Source organism: Aulonocara sp. 'chitande type north' Nkhata Bay, linkage group LG18 (genome assembly GCF_057382095.1).
Source record: "Aulonocara sp. 'chitande type north' Nkhata Bay isolate Kocher_YH1m ecotype deep benthic linkage group LG18, A_spYH_male_GT1.1, whole genome shotgun sequence".
Classification (NCBI taxonomy): Eukaryota; Metazoa; Chordata; class Actinopteri; order Cichliformes; family Cichlidae; genus Aulonocara; species Aulonocara sp. 'chitande type north' Nkhata Bay.
Genome location: NC_141361.1, coordinates 30,462,304 through 30,476,935, shown reverse-complemented (window position 1 = coordinate 30,476,935; position 14,632 = coordinate 30,462,304). Strand labels below are relative to the sequence as shown.

At 43.0% G+C, this 14,632-nt stretch overlaps 1 protein-coding gene across 3 annotated transcripts in view; it reads left to right on the top strand.

Annotated features, from left to right (window-relative positions):
* Positions 1 to 14,333, top strand: part of rnf220a (ring finger protein 220a) — a 164,164-nt gene extending 149,831 nt beyond the window's left edge. Inside the window, exons 12-15 of one of the 3 annotated variants that reach the window (XM_086270922.1) lie at positions 2,763 to 2,874; positions 6,222 to 6,392; positions 6,819 to 6,893; positions 11,829 to 14,333. In XM_086270922.1, the coding sequence (XP_086127048.1) occupies positions 2,763 to 2,874; positions 6,222 to 6,392; positions 6,819 to 6,893; positions 11,829 to 11,900 (430 nt within the window). In that variant the 3' untranslated portion in view covers positions 11,901 to 14,333. The remainder of the gene's footprint in view (positions 1 to 2,762; positions 2,875 to 6,221; positions 6,393 to 6,818; positions 6,894 to 11,828) is intronic. The other 2 variants (XM_086270923.1, XM_086270924.1) reach the window with 2 other exon arrangements.
* Positions 14,334 to 14,632: the final 299 nt, after the last annotated feature.

Genomic DNA, 14,632 nt, shown 5'->3' with positions numbered 1-14,632 from the left:
TCAATACCATAGATCAACTAGCTATCAGGCTGCAAAATGACCACATCACCATAAATACGCACACTGCTTATACCTCACACGCACACACACACACACTCACACACACACACAACTATTGCATTTTACCAGAGAATGGGTGGATAGCTATAATAAACACCAGCTGGCTTGTGCGGCTCGTCTCCCTCCACCGAATCACTGTCATCATCATCATCGTTGCGGTCTGTGCGTCTTCCCTATTGATCTAGTTATCGCTGCTTCATATGCTGTCGGACAGTGTTAAACGCACATTTTCTGTTATCATGCTGCGCATTAATCAGAGGCCACTCACCGGTAGGGAGGACAGGGGATATAAGGAAAGAGAAAGTTGGAGGAGACGGGGATGAAGAAGCAAGGACATGTGGCGATGTGGAGATAAATACAGAGCCATGGCGATAGACTGGCATGGGTGAACATGGGAAGAGCTACAAAAACATAACAGAGAGGATGGACGCTGAGTGTGAGACTTAAAAGCAACACAATAAGATGTTTAAGTGAAAGTCTGCGACGCGATGAGTCCTTTGAGAGTGCAGACGTGTTAAATAGAAGGATGTAAATACTCTGTTTGACCTGAGGAAGAAGAGAAGTCAGGAAGATTCAAAGAGGTCTTGTTGTTTATTGAGCTACAAGAAAGACAAAGCGTATCGACAAAGACTTTGACTTGAAACATGTTGTACTACACAGGAGCGTGCACAGGGCCCTAATCAGATGGTATAGAATGAACATGTGTAGAGAATGATACATCTCTAGAAAGATAGTAGTCCATTAAATTCATATCATAGGATTTAACACAAATACAGTGGGGCAAAAAAGTATTTAGTCAGCCACCGATTGTGCAAGTTCCCCCACTTAAAATGATGACAGAGGTCAGTAATTTGCACCAGAGGTACACTTCAACTGTGAGAGACAGAATGTGAAAAAAAAATCCATGAATCCACATGGTAGGATTTGTAAAGAATTTATTCGTAAATCAGGGTGGAAAATAAGTATTTAGTCAATAACAAAAATACAACTCAATACTTTGTAACATAACCTTTGTTGGCAATAACAGAGGTCAAACGTTTACTATAGGTCTTTACCAGGTTTGCACACACAGTAGCTGGTATTTTGGCCCATTCCTCCATGCAGATCTTCTCGAGAGCAGTGATGTTTTGGGGCTGTCGCTGAGCAACACGGACTTTCAACTCCCGCCACAGATTTTCTATGGGGTTGAGGTCTGGAGACTGGCTAGGCCACTCCAGGACTTTCAAATGCTTCTTACGGGAGCCACTCCTTTGTTGCCCGGGCGGTGTGTTTTGGATCATTGTCGTGTTGGAAGACCCAGCCTCGTTTCATCTTCAAAGTTCTCACTGATGGAAGGAGGTTTTGGCTCAAAATCTCACGATACATGGCCCCATTCATTCTGTCCTTAACACGGATCAGTCGTCCTGTCCCCTTGGCAGAAAAACAGCCCCATAGCATGATGTTTCCACCCCCATGCTTCACAGTAGGTATGGTGTTCTTGGGATGCAACTCAGTATTCTTCTTCCTCCAAACACGACGAGTTGAGTTTATACCAAAGAGTTCTACTTTGGTTTCATCTGACCACATGACATTCTCCCAATCCTCTGCTGTATCATCCATGTGCTCTCTGGCAAACTTCAGACGGGCCTGGACATGCACTGGCTTCAGCAGCGGAACAGGTCTGGCACTGCGGGATTTGATTCCCTGCCGTTGTAGTGTGTTACTGATGGTGACCTTTGTTACTTTGGTCCCAGCTCTCTGCAGGTCATTCACCAGGTCCCCCCGTGTGGTTCTGGGATCTTTGCTCACCGTTCTCATGATCATTTTGACCCCACGGGATGAGATCTTGCGTGGAGCCCCAGATCGAGGGAGATTATCAGTGGTCTTGTATGTCTTCCATTTTCTGATGATTGCTCCCACAGTTGATTTTTTCACACCAAGCTGCTTGCCTATTGTAGATTCACTCTTCCCAGTCTGGTGCAGGTCTACAATACTTTTCCTGGTGTCCTTCGAAAGCTCTTTGGTCTTGGCCATGGCGGAGTTTGGAGTCTGACTGTTTGAGGCTGTGGACAGGTGTCTTTTATACAGATGATGAGTTCAAACAGGTGCCATTCATACAGGTAACAGAAAAGCTTCTTACAGAAGACGTTACAGGTCTGTGAGAGCCAGAGATTTTCCTTGTTTGAGGTGACCAAATACTTATTTTCCACCCTGATTTACGAATAAATTCTTTACAAATCCTACCATGTGAATTCATGGATTTTTTTTTCACATTCTGTCTCTCACAGTTGAAGTGTACCTCTGGTGCAAATTACTGACCTCTGTCATCATTTTAGGTGGGGGAACTTGCACAATCGGTGGCTGACTAAATACTTTTTTGCCCCACTGTATACTGCAGGATCACAGTACAGTGATGTTGTACTGTGACTAAGGACAATGTTGTTGATGATAAAAGATTACTTTTTTCTTCTTCTTCTTCTTTTTCTTGTGTTCAGCACCCAGCAGATTCATCCAGCTTCCACTGTTTTGTGGAACTTTGAGACATTGTAGCATAAAATACTCTAAATCTCAATGTTCCTGTTTCCTAATGTTTATTTGTTTTTATTAAATGGGACTGAAAACACAACTGTACAATTCTTGTTACAAGAGTGTGAGAGTGGTTGCGTCATCTGTGGTGTAGACCTATACTTAAAACCTCTATCGTCTCTCTTGCTTGTTCCCAGGGTAACGGAGGAAGAGTCCACGGCAACCACCATGGAGGCCCTGAAGGCTCGAATCAGAGAGCTGGAGAAGCAGATACTCCGAGGAGACCGATACAAATGTCTCATCTGCATGGTGAGCATAGCGTTTACATGAGTGCTGTCTGTACGTCGAGCTTCAGTGGAAGTGTTGTGGCTTTGTCAGAAGGCAGCATTAGCATTTGTCGAACTGCATGTAGCACCATAAACATGTGAAACTGCGGTTGGGGGGGGGGCTATAAACTGACCTTCCACTTTATTAGGCCAGATACGTAGCAAGGGCTGATAAGGTCTGTCCCATGTCACAGGCTTATCTGAATACCAGAATGTGCTGTATTTTTGGGACAGTCAGTGCATTCAGTGGATGTAAGTAGCAACCACTGATCACTTTCTACCTTGAAGAGGGGTTCAACCCTCTACCCTCACCTATTTTTTTCAAGCAAACAGAAATTAAAAATATACTCACTGTGGCCAGAGTGCTTATCTTTATATCTAGCTGCTCGGTTTGAGTGACCGATTTTTCTGTTCGATAATGTTTGTGTGTTTTACTATAGGTTGTGTACTTGTGCTGCAGAAATATGTGAAGCACCTGCATGTAGGGCTGTGCGATATGACCAAAATCTCATATCCTGATATAAGAATTCTATCGTCCCGATAACGATATAAATCACAAAAATGTAACATTTTCTGTAAATTCTGTGAATCTCGGGCAGCTCGTCTTGCGTGAAGTGTTTCCAGCTGGGCGTCGTGTAGCTGGAGTCGAGTGTTTTAACCGATGCATGAAATGATACATTTTTAGACATAAGTTGTAACGGCCGCCGTTTTCTTTGTGAGTATTTATTACACGGCGTGCTGCGGGGAAAAGCCTGTTCTAACGTTTGAGTCTAAGGTTTATTTTTTAGCACCTGGCGGCTCTTTTTTTACTTCTCACCCGTAAATAATCTGCTCTTTCACGTGATTCAGTTTATTTTGAAAAGTCTCAACAGGATCTTGAACTTTATTGTGAAAGGTTTATGTGGAACATAAACAAGCAGACATGTGATGGTGTTACCGTCAATGCATAAAAACAGGCGCTTGTCCATCTGTAGTGTGGTTATATTAAATATAAGAGAAAGAGAGAACTTTAAGAAATTAATATAGCCACTACAGTGACCATCAAAAAGATGAAAAAATATTGCTGTAAACAGTTTATTTTGCAACACCACGAAACAAACGATAGCGTAAAATGAAACGATAGACGTTTTTATATCGCCATCCGATATATATCGTTATATTGAACAGCCCTACCTGCACGCATCTCATTTCTGCTCTTCGTGGGAGCATTTTCACTGTCCCGAGTGCTGCTGGTGTTGTGTTGCTGTTGTGTTGTGGCCCTTTGCATGGCTTTGCAATTTGGCACGATTGTCTGCTATCACATTTCCAGAGCGAATCATTTTTCTTATCATGTCAAGCTTCATCTCAGGAGCACAGAAATATGTGTATGTTCAAATTCTGAGATAGCGTCCTGACTGTGCTGTGCACAAAGCAGGTTAAATCTGTGAAAAATGTGTCGAAGTTTGACTTTTTAGGTAAAAAGACACTCCTGTACGTCACAGCTTGTATTGATGGCTGATTGGACCTTACAGATCAATAGTTAAAGCCATGAGGGACAATATAGAGGTCCATCAGACACTTGAGATGCAGTTGCGCCTACACCTCACATCAGTGTTTGTGTACCCCCACTTTGTGTCAAGTACCCACCCTGTCATTCTTCAAGCGTGTGGACAGTGCAGCGTCGGCATCCTGTGCTTGCTGCGTGTGTGTGTGTGTGTGTGTGTGTGTGTGTGTGTGTGTGTGTGTGAGTGAGAGCCTGTTGGTGTGTATGCATGTGAGGCGGGTAATTACCAGCGCCTGCGCTTCCTAAAGGTCGCTGGGTGCCTGAGGTGACACGGAGGGCAAGGCACAGCGATCGATCACTCACTGCCCCATGAGCACACAGCTCTTCTCTGCTCATCTGTCACTGTCCCTCATCTGTTTTACGCACACACACAAACACACACTAAGCCATACAGAGAAATACAAATATGTCTACATACACACACACACACAGGCCTCTTCCATCTAATCTGTCTCTGTCTGTCTTTAACCTGTCACTGGGCTCCCTCCCTGTCACTGGGTCTGATCTAAATGTCATCAGATTACTCTCACTAACTGGCAGATTTTGAAGCAGCTGGAGATTCCACCGCATCAAGTAGATGCACAAACACTTTGAGCAGATGTATGACTCAGTCTAAACGCCACCGCTGTCACCTCTACACCAATATTTCTGCAAATATTTCTTACTCATTTTTACCTTCTGATTGTCTGGTGGAAATGCTCGCCCTCTGTATCAAGTTGACTCAAGTTCTCTGTTAGCCTTTACTGATGCTGAGGGTATCTCAGTGATGCAGCTCAGCACTATCTGTGGGTTTCTACCCCCATCTATTGGTCATTTTAGGGCAAGGAACTTAAAATGTGCTTGAAGATTGTCCTAAACTACTTTTGGAAATTCAATATATTCAGATATTTAAATATTGAGATATTTCAGTTTTAAAGTAAGGTTGTTGATGGGCTTGATTGCAAATATTTAGACTGTTTGAAGACTACTTAGATGTACTTAATGTCTGTTTCCATATAAGGAAATTTCAACGACATTTAAACATGCCTGAATTTTCAGATTAGCCAGTGTAGTATTGCTCTTTGCTTAATTAAACTGGGTGACTGTAAGAGACCAAGTTTAAAAAAAATACTACAAGGACATATTTATCAAAAGAGCCTTTACAAGTAAACTGATAAATAAGACTGTAATGTGAGCCTGGTTCTGTTCTAGGTTTCTTCCTGTTAAAAGGGAGTTTTTCCTTCCCACTGTCACCATGTGCTTGCTCATAGGGTTTTGGCTGATTGTTCGCGTTTCTCCGTTATTATTGTCGGGTCTTTATATACATATAAAGCACATTGAGGCGACTGTTGTTGTCATTTTGTGGTATATACATAAAACTTAGCCCATTCTTCCATTAGCAATGTCAGTGAAGGGTCAGCATAAAAAAAGCCATTTATTTTACATTCACGCCTCAGTTGCACTTTCAGAGTGTAAATGTTTCTTCGCACTTGTAAAATCTAACCAATGAGATAAAACTCCTGAAGATCTGAGCTTTTCCAGTTGACTTAGCATTTTAGCCTAGTTGTCATCCAATCAAAGGTGGAAGAAGTTGTATTCAAAGCCTCACTTTACTTTCTGGCTGTCATTAGCACACACCGTGATGTTTGTGTGGGTTTGTGTTTGTCCACACGCGTCTTCTGTTGCTCTTTGGTGTATGTGTGTGCGCGATCAGTACAAGCCTGGCTCTGTGATTAGCTGCCACCTTTCGCCCCCAACCTCTCCTCTCCAACCCCCACCTCTCCCTCCTCCTCCTCCTCCTTCCGCAGAGGAAGCCTGCTATCCAGTCAGGCGCGGAGCTCAAGAGCATAGGGGCCAATGAGGTCGGAGAGAGGCAGCCTAAGTCCCTCCCCCTCGGCCTGTATTGCCTGTACAGGGGCCTTGTGATTGGTGGCTACAGCAGCGGCATAAAGAGGCTCCTCCCACAGCCCTTACGGAGGGTAAGGCACTCCCTCCCTCCTTACCTCCTCCGCTCCTCTTCCCACCCTCACCTCATTCCTCCCTCATATCTCCATTCTTTTCCAGAGGGAAAGAAAAGGACGCCCAGCAGGGCTCGTTCACGGCTTCCTCCCTCATCTCCCCCCTCCCTGCCCGTTTCCCTCTGTCTCTGCCCGTTGCCTGGCCGATGTCGTGTTTGTGCACGTGTGCGTGTACGTTTGTGACCCGCAGATTGCCGGTTCAATTTCCCATACGCTGCCTTGCTCAGTGGTTCTGTGGCTGCTGGCTGTCTTTCCGTGGTTAGTGATTTCATGCTGTTTGTCGGTCAGGGATTGTGTAGCGTTACTTGTTTGTTGCTAGCTAAAGTGAGTGTCCCGTGAATCCGATGTAGTTTAAATTTTTTTTTTTTTTTTTTTTTTTTTTAATAGGACTCCTACACGATGCCGCTCACCTCCATCCAGTGCTGGCACGTCCACTGTGAAGAATGCTGGCTCAGGACTCTGGTACGCTCAAACTCACACACTTCATCTCACTCGCACACACACTCAGTGCTACGGGGCAAGTCCTCATGACATGCAGTTATTTCGGCCTCATTTCATAGTCAGTGAATTTTTCTCTGTATTCATGCCCCGTAGGGAGGAACTAAAATGGAATGTTCCCCAAATGACCCGTTCTCTCTCAGCACGCTCAGTGCAAACACTTGTAGCCTCAGTCAGGGAAAGGCTTAGATGGAATGGTCCCCAAAAGGCTTGTTAAAATGTTGGAATAAAGTGGTCAACTTCAGCCTCCACTGGCTTCTATGTACTGCCTTAGGTCTACACATACACACACACACACCACACACACACACACCACACACACGCCCCTCCACTGCGGTTTTGCTGGTTATTAGTTAGTCTAATATATTCAGTAGTGTGCAGTTAGCTGTTGCTAATGTGGTAAATGGAGCGCAAAAGAAAATAGTGTTCCTACAGCTGGAAGGGTAAACAGAAGGGTAACAGCTTTCTCTGATGTCTTTGCTCTTATCGCCTCTTTTCCCTCCATGAAATATCTGATGTTGTCAATGTTCTTGTCTCACCTTGTTTCCCCTGCCGCCCTTTCCCCATGAAGCCTAATTGTACTCATCAACATACCCACAGGCCCGTCCCACCTGGAAAACGATCACAAATAAGCTGATCATTAGTGCCACATCATTGTATACAGTATTAGTTGCATCAGTGTCCTAAAAAGTTTGATTTTTAACTTCATTGAATGATGTAAAAACATTGATTGCTGGAATATTTTGACTAACCCTAACCCTGGGGAAGATGTTAAACTTGAGTACACCTTAGCCAGTACACTATTTATACAATTTTGAAGAACTTCCTGAGTAACATCTGGGTTAGTGTGCAGACAGCCTTGCATCAGCAGTCCTAGGGTTCTAATCGAAGCTGTCTTCTTGAGTCTTTACGAGTCTAAAGCATCTCGCTGGTGTTTTGAATGAAGAGAATCACCTTCAGTTTATAGATGCAGTTTCAAATCTCTAAAACTCTTCACACTTTGCTCAGTTTATCCTTTTTGGGCTTAGGCAGGCTGCTGATTGGTGGACCAGCTACCACTGTCTGCATTAGATTCAGTGTGTTAAACCATGTGACATCGTCTATGTCAGGGGTCAGCAACCTTTAACACCCAAAGAGCCATTTGGACCCGGTTTTGACGCAAAAGAAAACACTGGGAGCCGCAAATACTTTTTCACATCTAAAATGAAGATAACACTGTATATATTGTTTTTTACCTTTATGCTTTGTGTGAACAACTAAGGTGTGTTGCTTATGAAATCCATAAAGTGCTACAGAGAAAATTACATTTTATTTATGTAATTAACACATTTTGAACTCTTAAAGAAATATAACAAAAGGAAAGACACCCAGCTGAACTAAAATGATCCATGTAGCAAACAACAACTGTTGTGAGTCGCCACCCTCATATCGCCTTTGGGCTTGTGGAGCCTTGATCTGACTTTTAAAAAATAACTGGAAAAAAGCACTATGCTGCTAAAAGATGAAAAATAGATATTTGCAAAATTCTGCCTAAATATGTATTTTGCCTGGTTTATGTGTGTGGCGGGGCGTGGTCTGCAGCACCGCTGCAGGAGAGGTCGATGCACCTGAGCGGCACCCGCAATCACGCCTCGCCACCTTAACGTCTGTGCTCTCTATGCTGTTGTTGGTATGTGTCGGGCTGTGAGCTGCAAAGCTACAGCCGGCTGTATGCGTACAGCAACCATGTGTGTAAAGTGTTCAAAAAAGAGATGCTGAAAAGCATGTTCATGGAAACATCGTCGGGTCTGCCGTGATATGTTTACAATGGGACTTCTGCTCCTGAACCTCTGCGCACAGCGTCTGCAAATCGGGGCTGTACGAAGTCACTTTCATCTTTACGCAGGACTGTAAGCTTTCATCTGTGAGGCGTGAGCGGTGTTTGTTTTTAACATAGTTCATGGTGGAGAATAGCTGCTGACATAATGTGGATCCGAAGATCCATAATTGGCCTACCTGGGGTTGAAAGTCTCGATAAATGCGCGGCGTTTCGGCGGGTACACCGGCTTCCGCGAGTGTGACGCTTATTTTGAGCGATGAAAAAATAATAGAATATAATTTTATTTTTATATTTCAATATCACAATAATCTTCCAATTTAGAACTACAAGTTAAAAAAGAACTAACATAAATAAAATACACTTCAGCTAAATACTTCTAATTTATTTTCCCAAACCACACGGAGCCGCAGTAGAAGGACTAAAGAGCCGCAGGTTGCCGACCCCTGGTCTATGTCAAGGACTGAATGGAGTAGACTTTATTTTTCCAGGGATTATGATGAATGATGCATGGGAATGTCTGATGACTATTTCAGCCTTGTATGCAGCTATACATTTTAAATGTGGTGTTTCTGAAATGGTTTGGTCCAGTAGAATAGCTACATGATAGCAGATAAAAGCAACATAAGCTAATAGTCCCAACCATTACCACCCTTATTCATGCTAATAATTGTCTGAAAAATGCTTTCAGTTTAAGGTGATTTAAGAAGGCCTTCATTTGAGTACGAGCAGAAAGGCAGTCTGGGCCTGATTAATAAATTAGTTAGCCTGCTTTCTAATTCTTCTGTTATTAATTGCTCAAAAGAAAGCACTCCATTGTTTCCATCTGCAGCGTACCTGTGTTTTCTGTGTAGGTGTGTGCACAGACGTGCATCCTGCCACTGCTGGTTTAATGTATGGGGAATTAAAGTCATAGCCTGGAGACAGCTATAAAACCGGGAGGGCCAAACTGATCAAAGTAAATGCCCAGGAATCTAGTTAACATCAGCCCAGCCACTTACCGCTTTAATGAGCGAGGCAGCTGGAGCCCAGTGTAACAGGCACACACCCATGCATGCTCACTGCCCACAGTAAACAGCAGAAAGCTTTGACGGGCCTCCAAACAAACAGAAGTGCTCCCTCAACAGAGTATCAATAAAATCGCTTAAATAACACTTAGTTAAATTTATAATATTAAACAATGCTTTGATACATGATTTATGAGAGGTATTTCTGAAGAAAATGTTCATTACTTTTTAAACCATTCCAAACTCCTCTTCTTTCCATTTTTCCCCCATACACCCCACATCCCATCCCTTCTTCTTCACTCTGGACTTTTTTTTAGTGGAGCAACATATCCTCTTAGCATGTGACATCTGTCACTCCCAAATCACTCCCGTCTAGGCCCTTAATCGGTACACCTGCTTTAAAGAGTTTATTCAGGCGCTTACAGGAATTGAAGCCTATAAATCCTCGGGGGTCAGAGGTACATTTATGCTGACCGATTAATGTTTCAAAAGTGCACAAAATACAAACGAGATCTCCAGATTGTGTTGGACCCATGTCAGATGTTACACCCTACGTTTGTGTGCCGTATACTAAAGTCTCAAAGTCTCAGTTCGCAGTTTAGAGACTGATTAAAGCACCAGATAGTTTAGTAAAAGGTGATGAGCAGTTTTGTTATGTCTAACAACAGTATTCAAAATGTCATTCACTGTTTCACATACAGTCCACTTTGATCTTAAACAGGCCATATCAGTGAAAGACATTTAAATAAACTAAGCTCTTAGATTCAAAGAAGTGCAGTTTCAACATTACAGCTCAGTTTTCCTACGTGATTAATATGTAAAATTACAGGAAACATTACCGTTTAGTTTTTGTTTTTTTTACTGTGGACCCACTCTTTAAAACAAAAAGACATTGCTGTAGTAGACAGTTTCTGTCATTGTATTAATTTTTTAACTGTTACTTAACTACTTTGGTGTAGTATGAATGGCCACGGGGGAAGTCTTTATCAGTGGGAAACACAATACTACAGTTAAAAGTTCAAAATCTACGCACGCATTCACAGTTTTCAAAGCCTTCCGGTGGGGCAGATTAGAGTCTCCTGGTCCCCAGGCCTTATTTTTGACACCCCTGCTATACATGGACTTTACCTGAGCCTCTTTGCTTGAGAGAATGACACTTTCAGAAAGTGACTGAGTAGTAGACCATTCGCTTGATCTTACTTTGAAGGTAATGTAGCTGTGAGTGTTGGGCCTTCAGTCTCATGTTTTAATCGTGCTTCTGTTGTGGTGGTTTCCTTAAAAAAGTTTGTCCCATGTTCACATACTCCAGTTTTTCTGTCTTGGACTGCAGCTGACATTGGGTGGAGAACTGATTCATGAGCAGCCATGCCAACCTTATGAAGCTCGGCAGCAGAACAAGCTGCGGTCCAAGACGCTGGAGTCGCTCAGTTATTTATTATCACAACACCAGCCAACCACCCCCCCCCCCCCCCCCATCATCTACAACAAATAGAACCTAGATCTGTGGGAAACACAACGGGTGCATTTCACTTCTGATGTTAAGACTTTCCTCATAGCAATGACATCATATAATCCTTTCCTAGTTGACTCCAGCTGTGCCACTATTCTTCACTTGTTTATGGTCTGTTTTTGGCTTCTTTTCTTTTTTCTTGCGTCATTAAGTGTAAACTCAGCACAGTGACTCTGTCAGAAAGGGATGCGCCTGCAGCCAGCAGTTGTTGGCCAGAGTTGGTGCGGGAAAGCAACAGGGATTTAGGACAGTGGTGAGACCACCCATTCAGAATCTTGTTATGCTGTCAGCCCTGTGTTGCATATTATCACCTGCTGCTTTACTGCAGATGGCACACTATCAAAGCAGTGCAGAGGGAGAGGAAGAGGGCAGAAGGGGAGGCAAGATGTGCAGCAAACAGGTTTAGATTCACACAGGAGGAGGAGGAGGCAGTAAGAGCACTGGGTAACTTGTATTGGACTTCATGCTCATAGTCCCAAATCAGCAGAGTGAGCACTTCATTGTTATGTCTGTTGGTACATTTTTCTGAGCTACCAAGCTAACTGTTGCTTGTCTGTCCATCACAGGGAAACAAGAAGCTGTGCCCACAGTGCAACACCATCACCTCACCCGGAGACCTGAGGCGTGTCTACTTGTAAAGAGCACAACCCCTGCCTTTGTTCCTTCCGGTCCATTCTTCCATCTTGGATTTGTCTCCTTCCCCGTCGATCATCTTTAGTTCTTCTCGCTCTGTCTCTCTCTGTTGCGCGGCCTGGGTCAGCAGCTGCCAAGCCTCCACGACAGCTGTGTTTGAGACTGTGCCAGTTCTTCCAGGAGGGCGGCTTGAACAAATGACTAAGCAAGCGCACTTTGGCTGAATCTGACTATGGTCAGCAGTCTCCTGAGTAACCTGCGCAAAAAATAAAGGGGAGGAAAAAAAAGGGCCCGGAGACCTTCAGTCCCCAATTGCCAGCAGTTGTTTCCGCTGCCTCAATGACACAAGAACCTCTATAACTGTCTGTAAAATAGAGGGATCTTACACTGAAGGACTAAGTCAGTGGAAACGCCCACTAAGACCTTGTAGCTTCACACTGCTGGAGGTGGACCTCAGAGGAACTTCTTAATACAGGATCTAACTCCCCTCCTCCCTGCTAGCTCTTCGGCAGAACTTCAGTGGTGCTGGATGGCGGGCTTCACCCTGATGACTCTAGAGAAAGCTTCTTTTCTTATTTTTGTTCACTATTGAAGAGACAAACTGATAGCTTGATCCAGCTGTTGCTTAAGAAAAATATAAATATAAGAGCCTGTCCACTAAAACTGAGCTTTCAACCAAACTGAGGAGCCTCACAACCTTGAAAAGGAGTTTGACACTCGCCCTACTCGTCCTCCTCTCCTTCTTCTTCTTCTTCTCTTCACAAGCCCCGCCCTTCTCTCTTCCCCTCTTTTGTGGTGTTCTAGTGCAGTAAACCAAATTTTCTCCTCCCCCTTACAAGATGCAGTGCAAGCACATGTAATATAGTTCTATGTATGTTTACAATGTTGGGTGTAAATTACATAGACACACACACACACACACACACACATATACACACATGACCATCAGAAGATACACACAGAAATATATAATATCAAAATCCAGTTTTTTGGTTGGAAGGGGTTGGGGGGAAAAAATGGCTGGAATAAAAGAAGCCTTCTGTATTTTTTAAAAAAGAAGAGATCCTTTGAAAAATCCGTTGACGTTTTATTTGACTGTACAGGAATTTAAAGAAAAATTGTAAGTAATAATAAACTACTCAAACTAGATGGTCAAGATTTAGGTGGTGTAATTTTTCTGCAGAGTACCTCAGAGAAAGGTAGATCTGATCTCGGTGTGCGGACAAATGTTGTGTTAGTTTTATTAAATGGAGAGATTCCCGTTGTCCAAGAGTTCCCGCAAACAAGCAGAACTGTGGAACTGCTCTTTAGTTCACATATTGTCCAGCTGAGCTTTTTCTTTTTTAACCTCTACTTCTGCTTCATGCTAATTGGAATAACATGCTGAGATCATATTCTAGACAGTCTTATTTTTTGTTTGTTTGTTTGGTTTACCCCTACATGTCTCAAAAGAAGCTTTTTCCTCCCACATTGTTCTCATTCTGCTATGCTGCAAAAAAAGAAAAAAAGAAAACAACTTAAAAAAAAAAAAAAAAAAAAAAGGTCCTTGAAATGGCAAATTCCCAATGGGCAGAAGTCTTTGGAAAACAAGGATGGCCAATGCTGAACTGGCAGCCTCCAGGAACCCACAACCTCCCCCCTCCCTCAATGGCAGCAGCATCAGCAGCCAAGGTGGTGGTGTGCTTTGTGTTTGTAAAGCTATGTATTCTGTGCCGTCTTTATTGTTGTAAGAAATAATGCAAAAAAAAAAAACAAGAAAAAATAAAATTTCTCAAAATTCCACGACTGGTCCTTTTCATGCAGCCGGGAGTGGTGAAGTAAGACGTGTTTAAGAAATGTGTTCATTGTTCATTCGTTCATTGTTCGCTGGAAAAATCAATAAAAAATGGGACAAAGATGCCAGAGACGCATTGTGAATGTGTTTTGTAATAAGACTTTGTCTCATTGTCAGTCGTAGCTTTTAAGTGGATCATCGTCCACTATAAAAAAAAAATGCAAAAGGCACACAGCTTAAAAAGAGGAAAGTGAAACAGCCCGAGTTGGTCAGGCCTGATATTTGAGGACACTTCTGCTGAAGAAACTTGATTTTGGCTTTTCCACTTTGGTTTAAATGTCTCAAACACGTCCTTATAGGATATACTGGACAGAAATAAGGAGTGCTGTGATGCTACGCTGTTCCATTCGCACTGAACTTGCTGATTTAAAAGACGTCCCAAAGATGGAAAAACTGCACAAGAGAGTCGGAGTGAATTTGTGTGTTGTAGATTCTTGGAAATGGTACATGTCCTTCCCATTTGTAAGCTACATTTTGAATTTAATTAAATACTCGTAAATGTCAGTTTCCCCAACATGACTTTCTTTGTTTTGTTTTTTCATTTTCCTCACTGGAGCTTGTGGACGTGCCTAGGAAATAAGTCAAGGTTTTTGTTTTGATAGTCTTTTTGAGCAAATGATGCAGCTCTGCAGAGTAACCTGAAATGTCAGACCAACCTCATGTATCTGCTGAGGTCATAGTTTCCAACTTGTTTTGGGACACTTCCTCAGACATTTCGGTCCATATCGACATGACAGCATCACACAGCTGCAGCACATTTATCAGTTGCACATCTTTGATATCAATCTCCAGTTCCTCCACATTCCAAAGGTGTTCTATTGGTTTGGTATCTGGTGATGGTGGAGCCCATTTGAGTACAGAGAACTCATTGTCCTGTTCTAGAAACCAGTTTTAAACGACTGT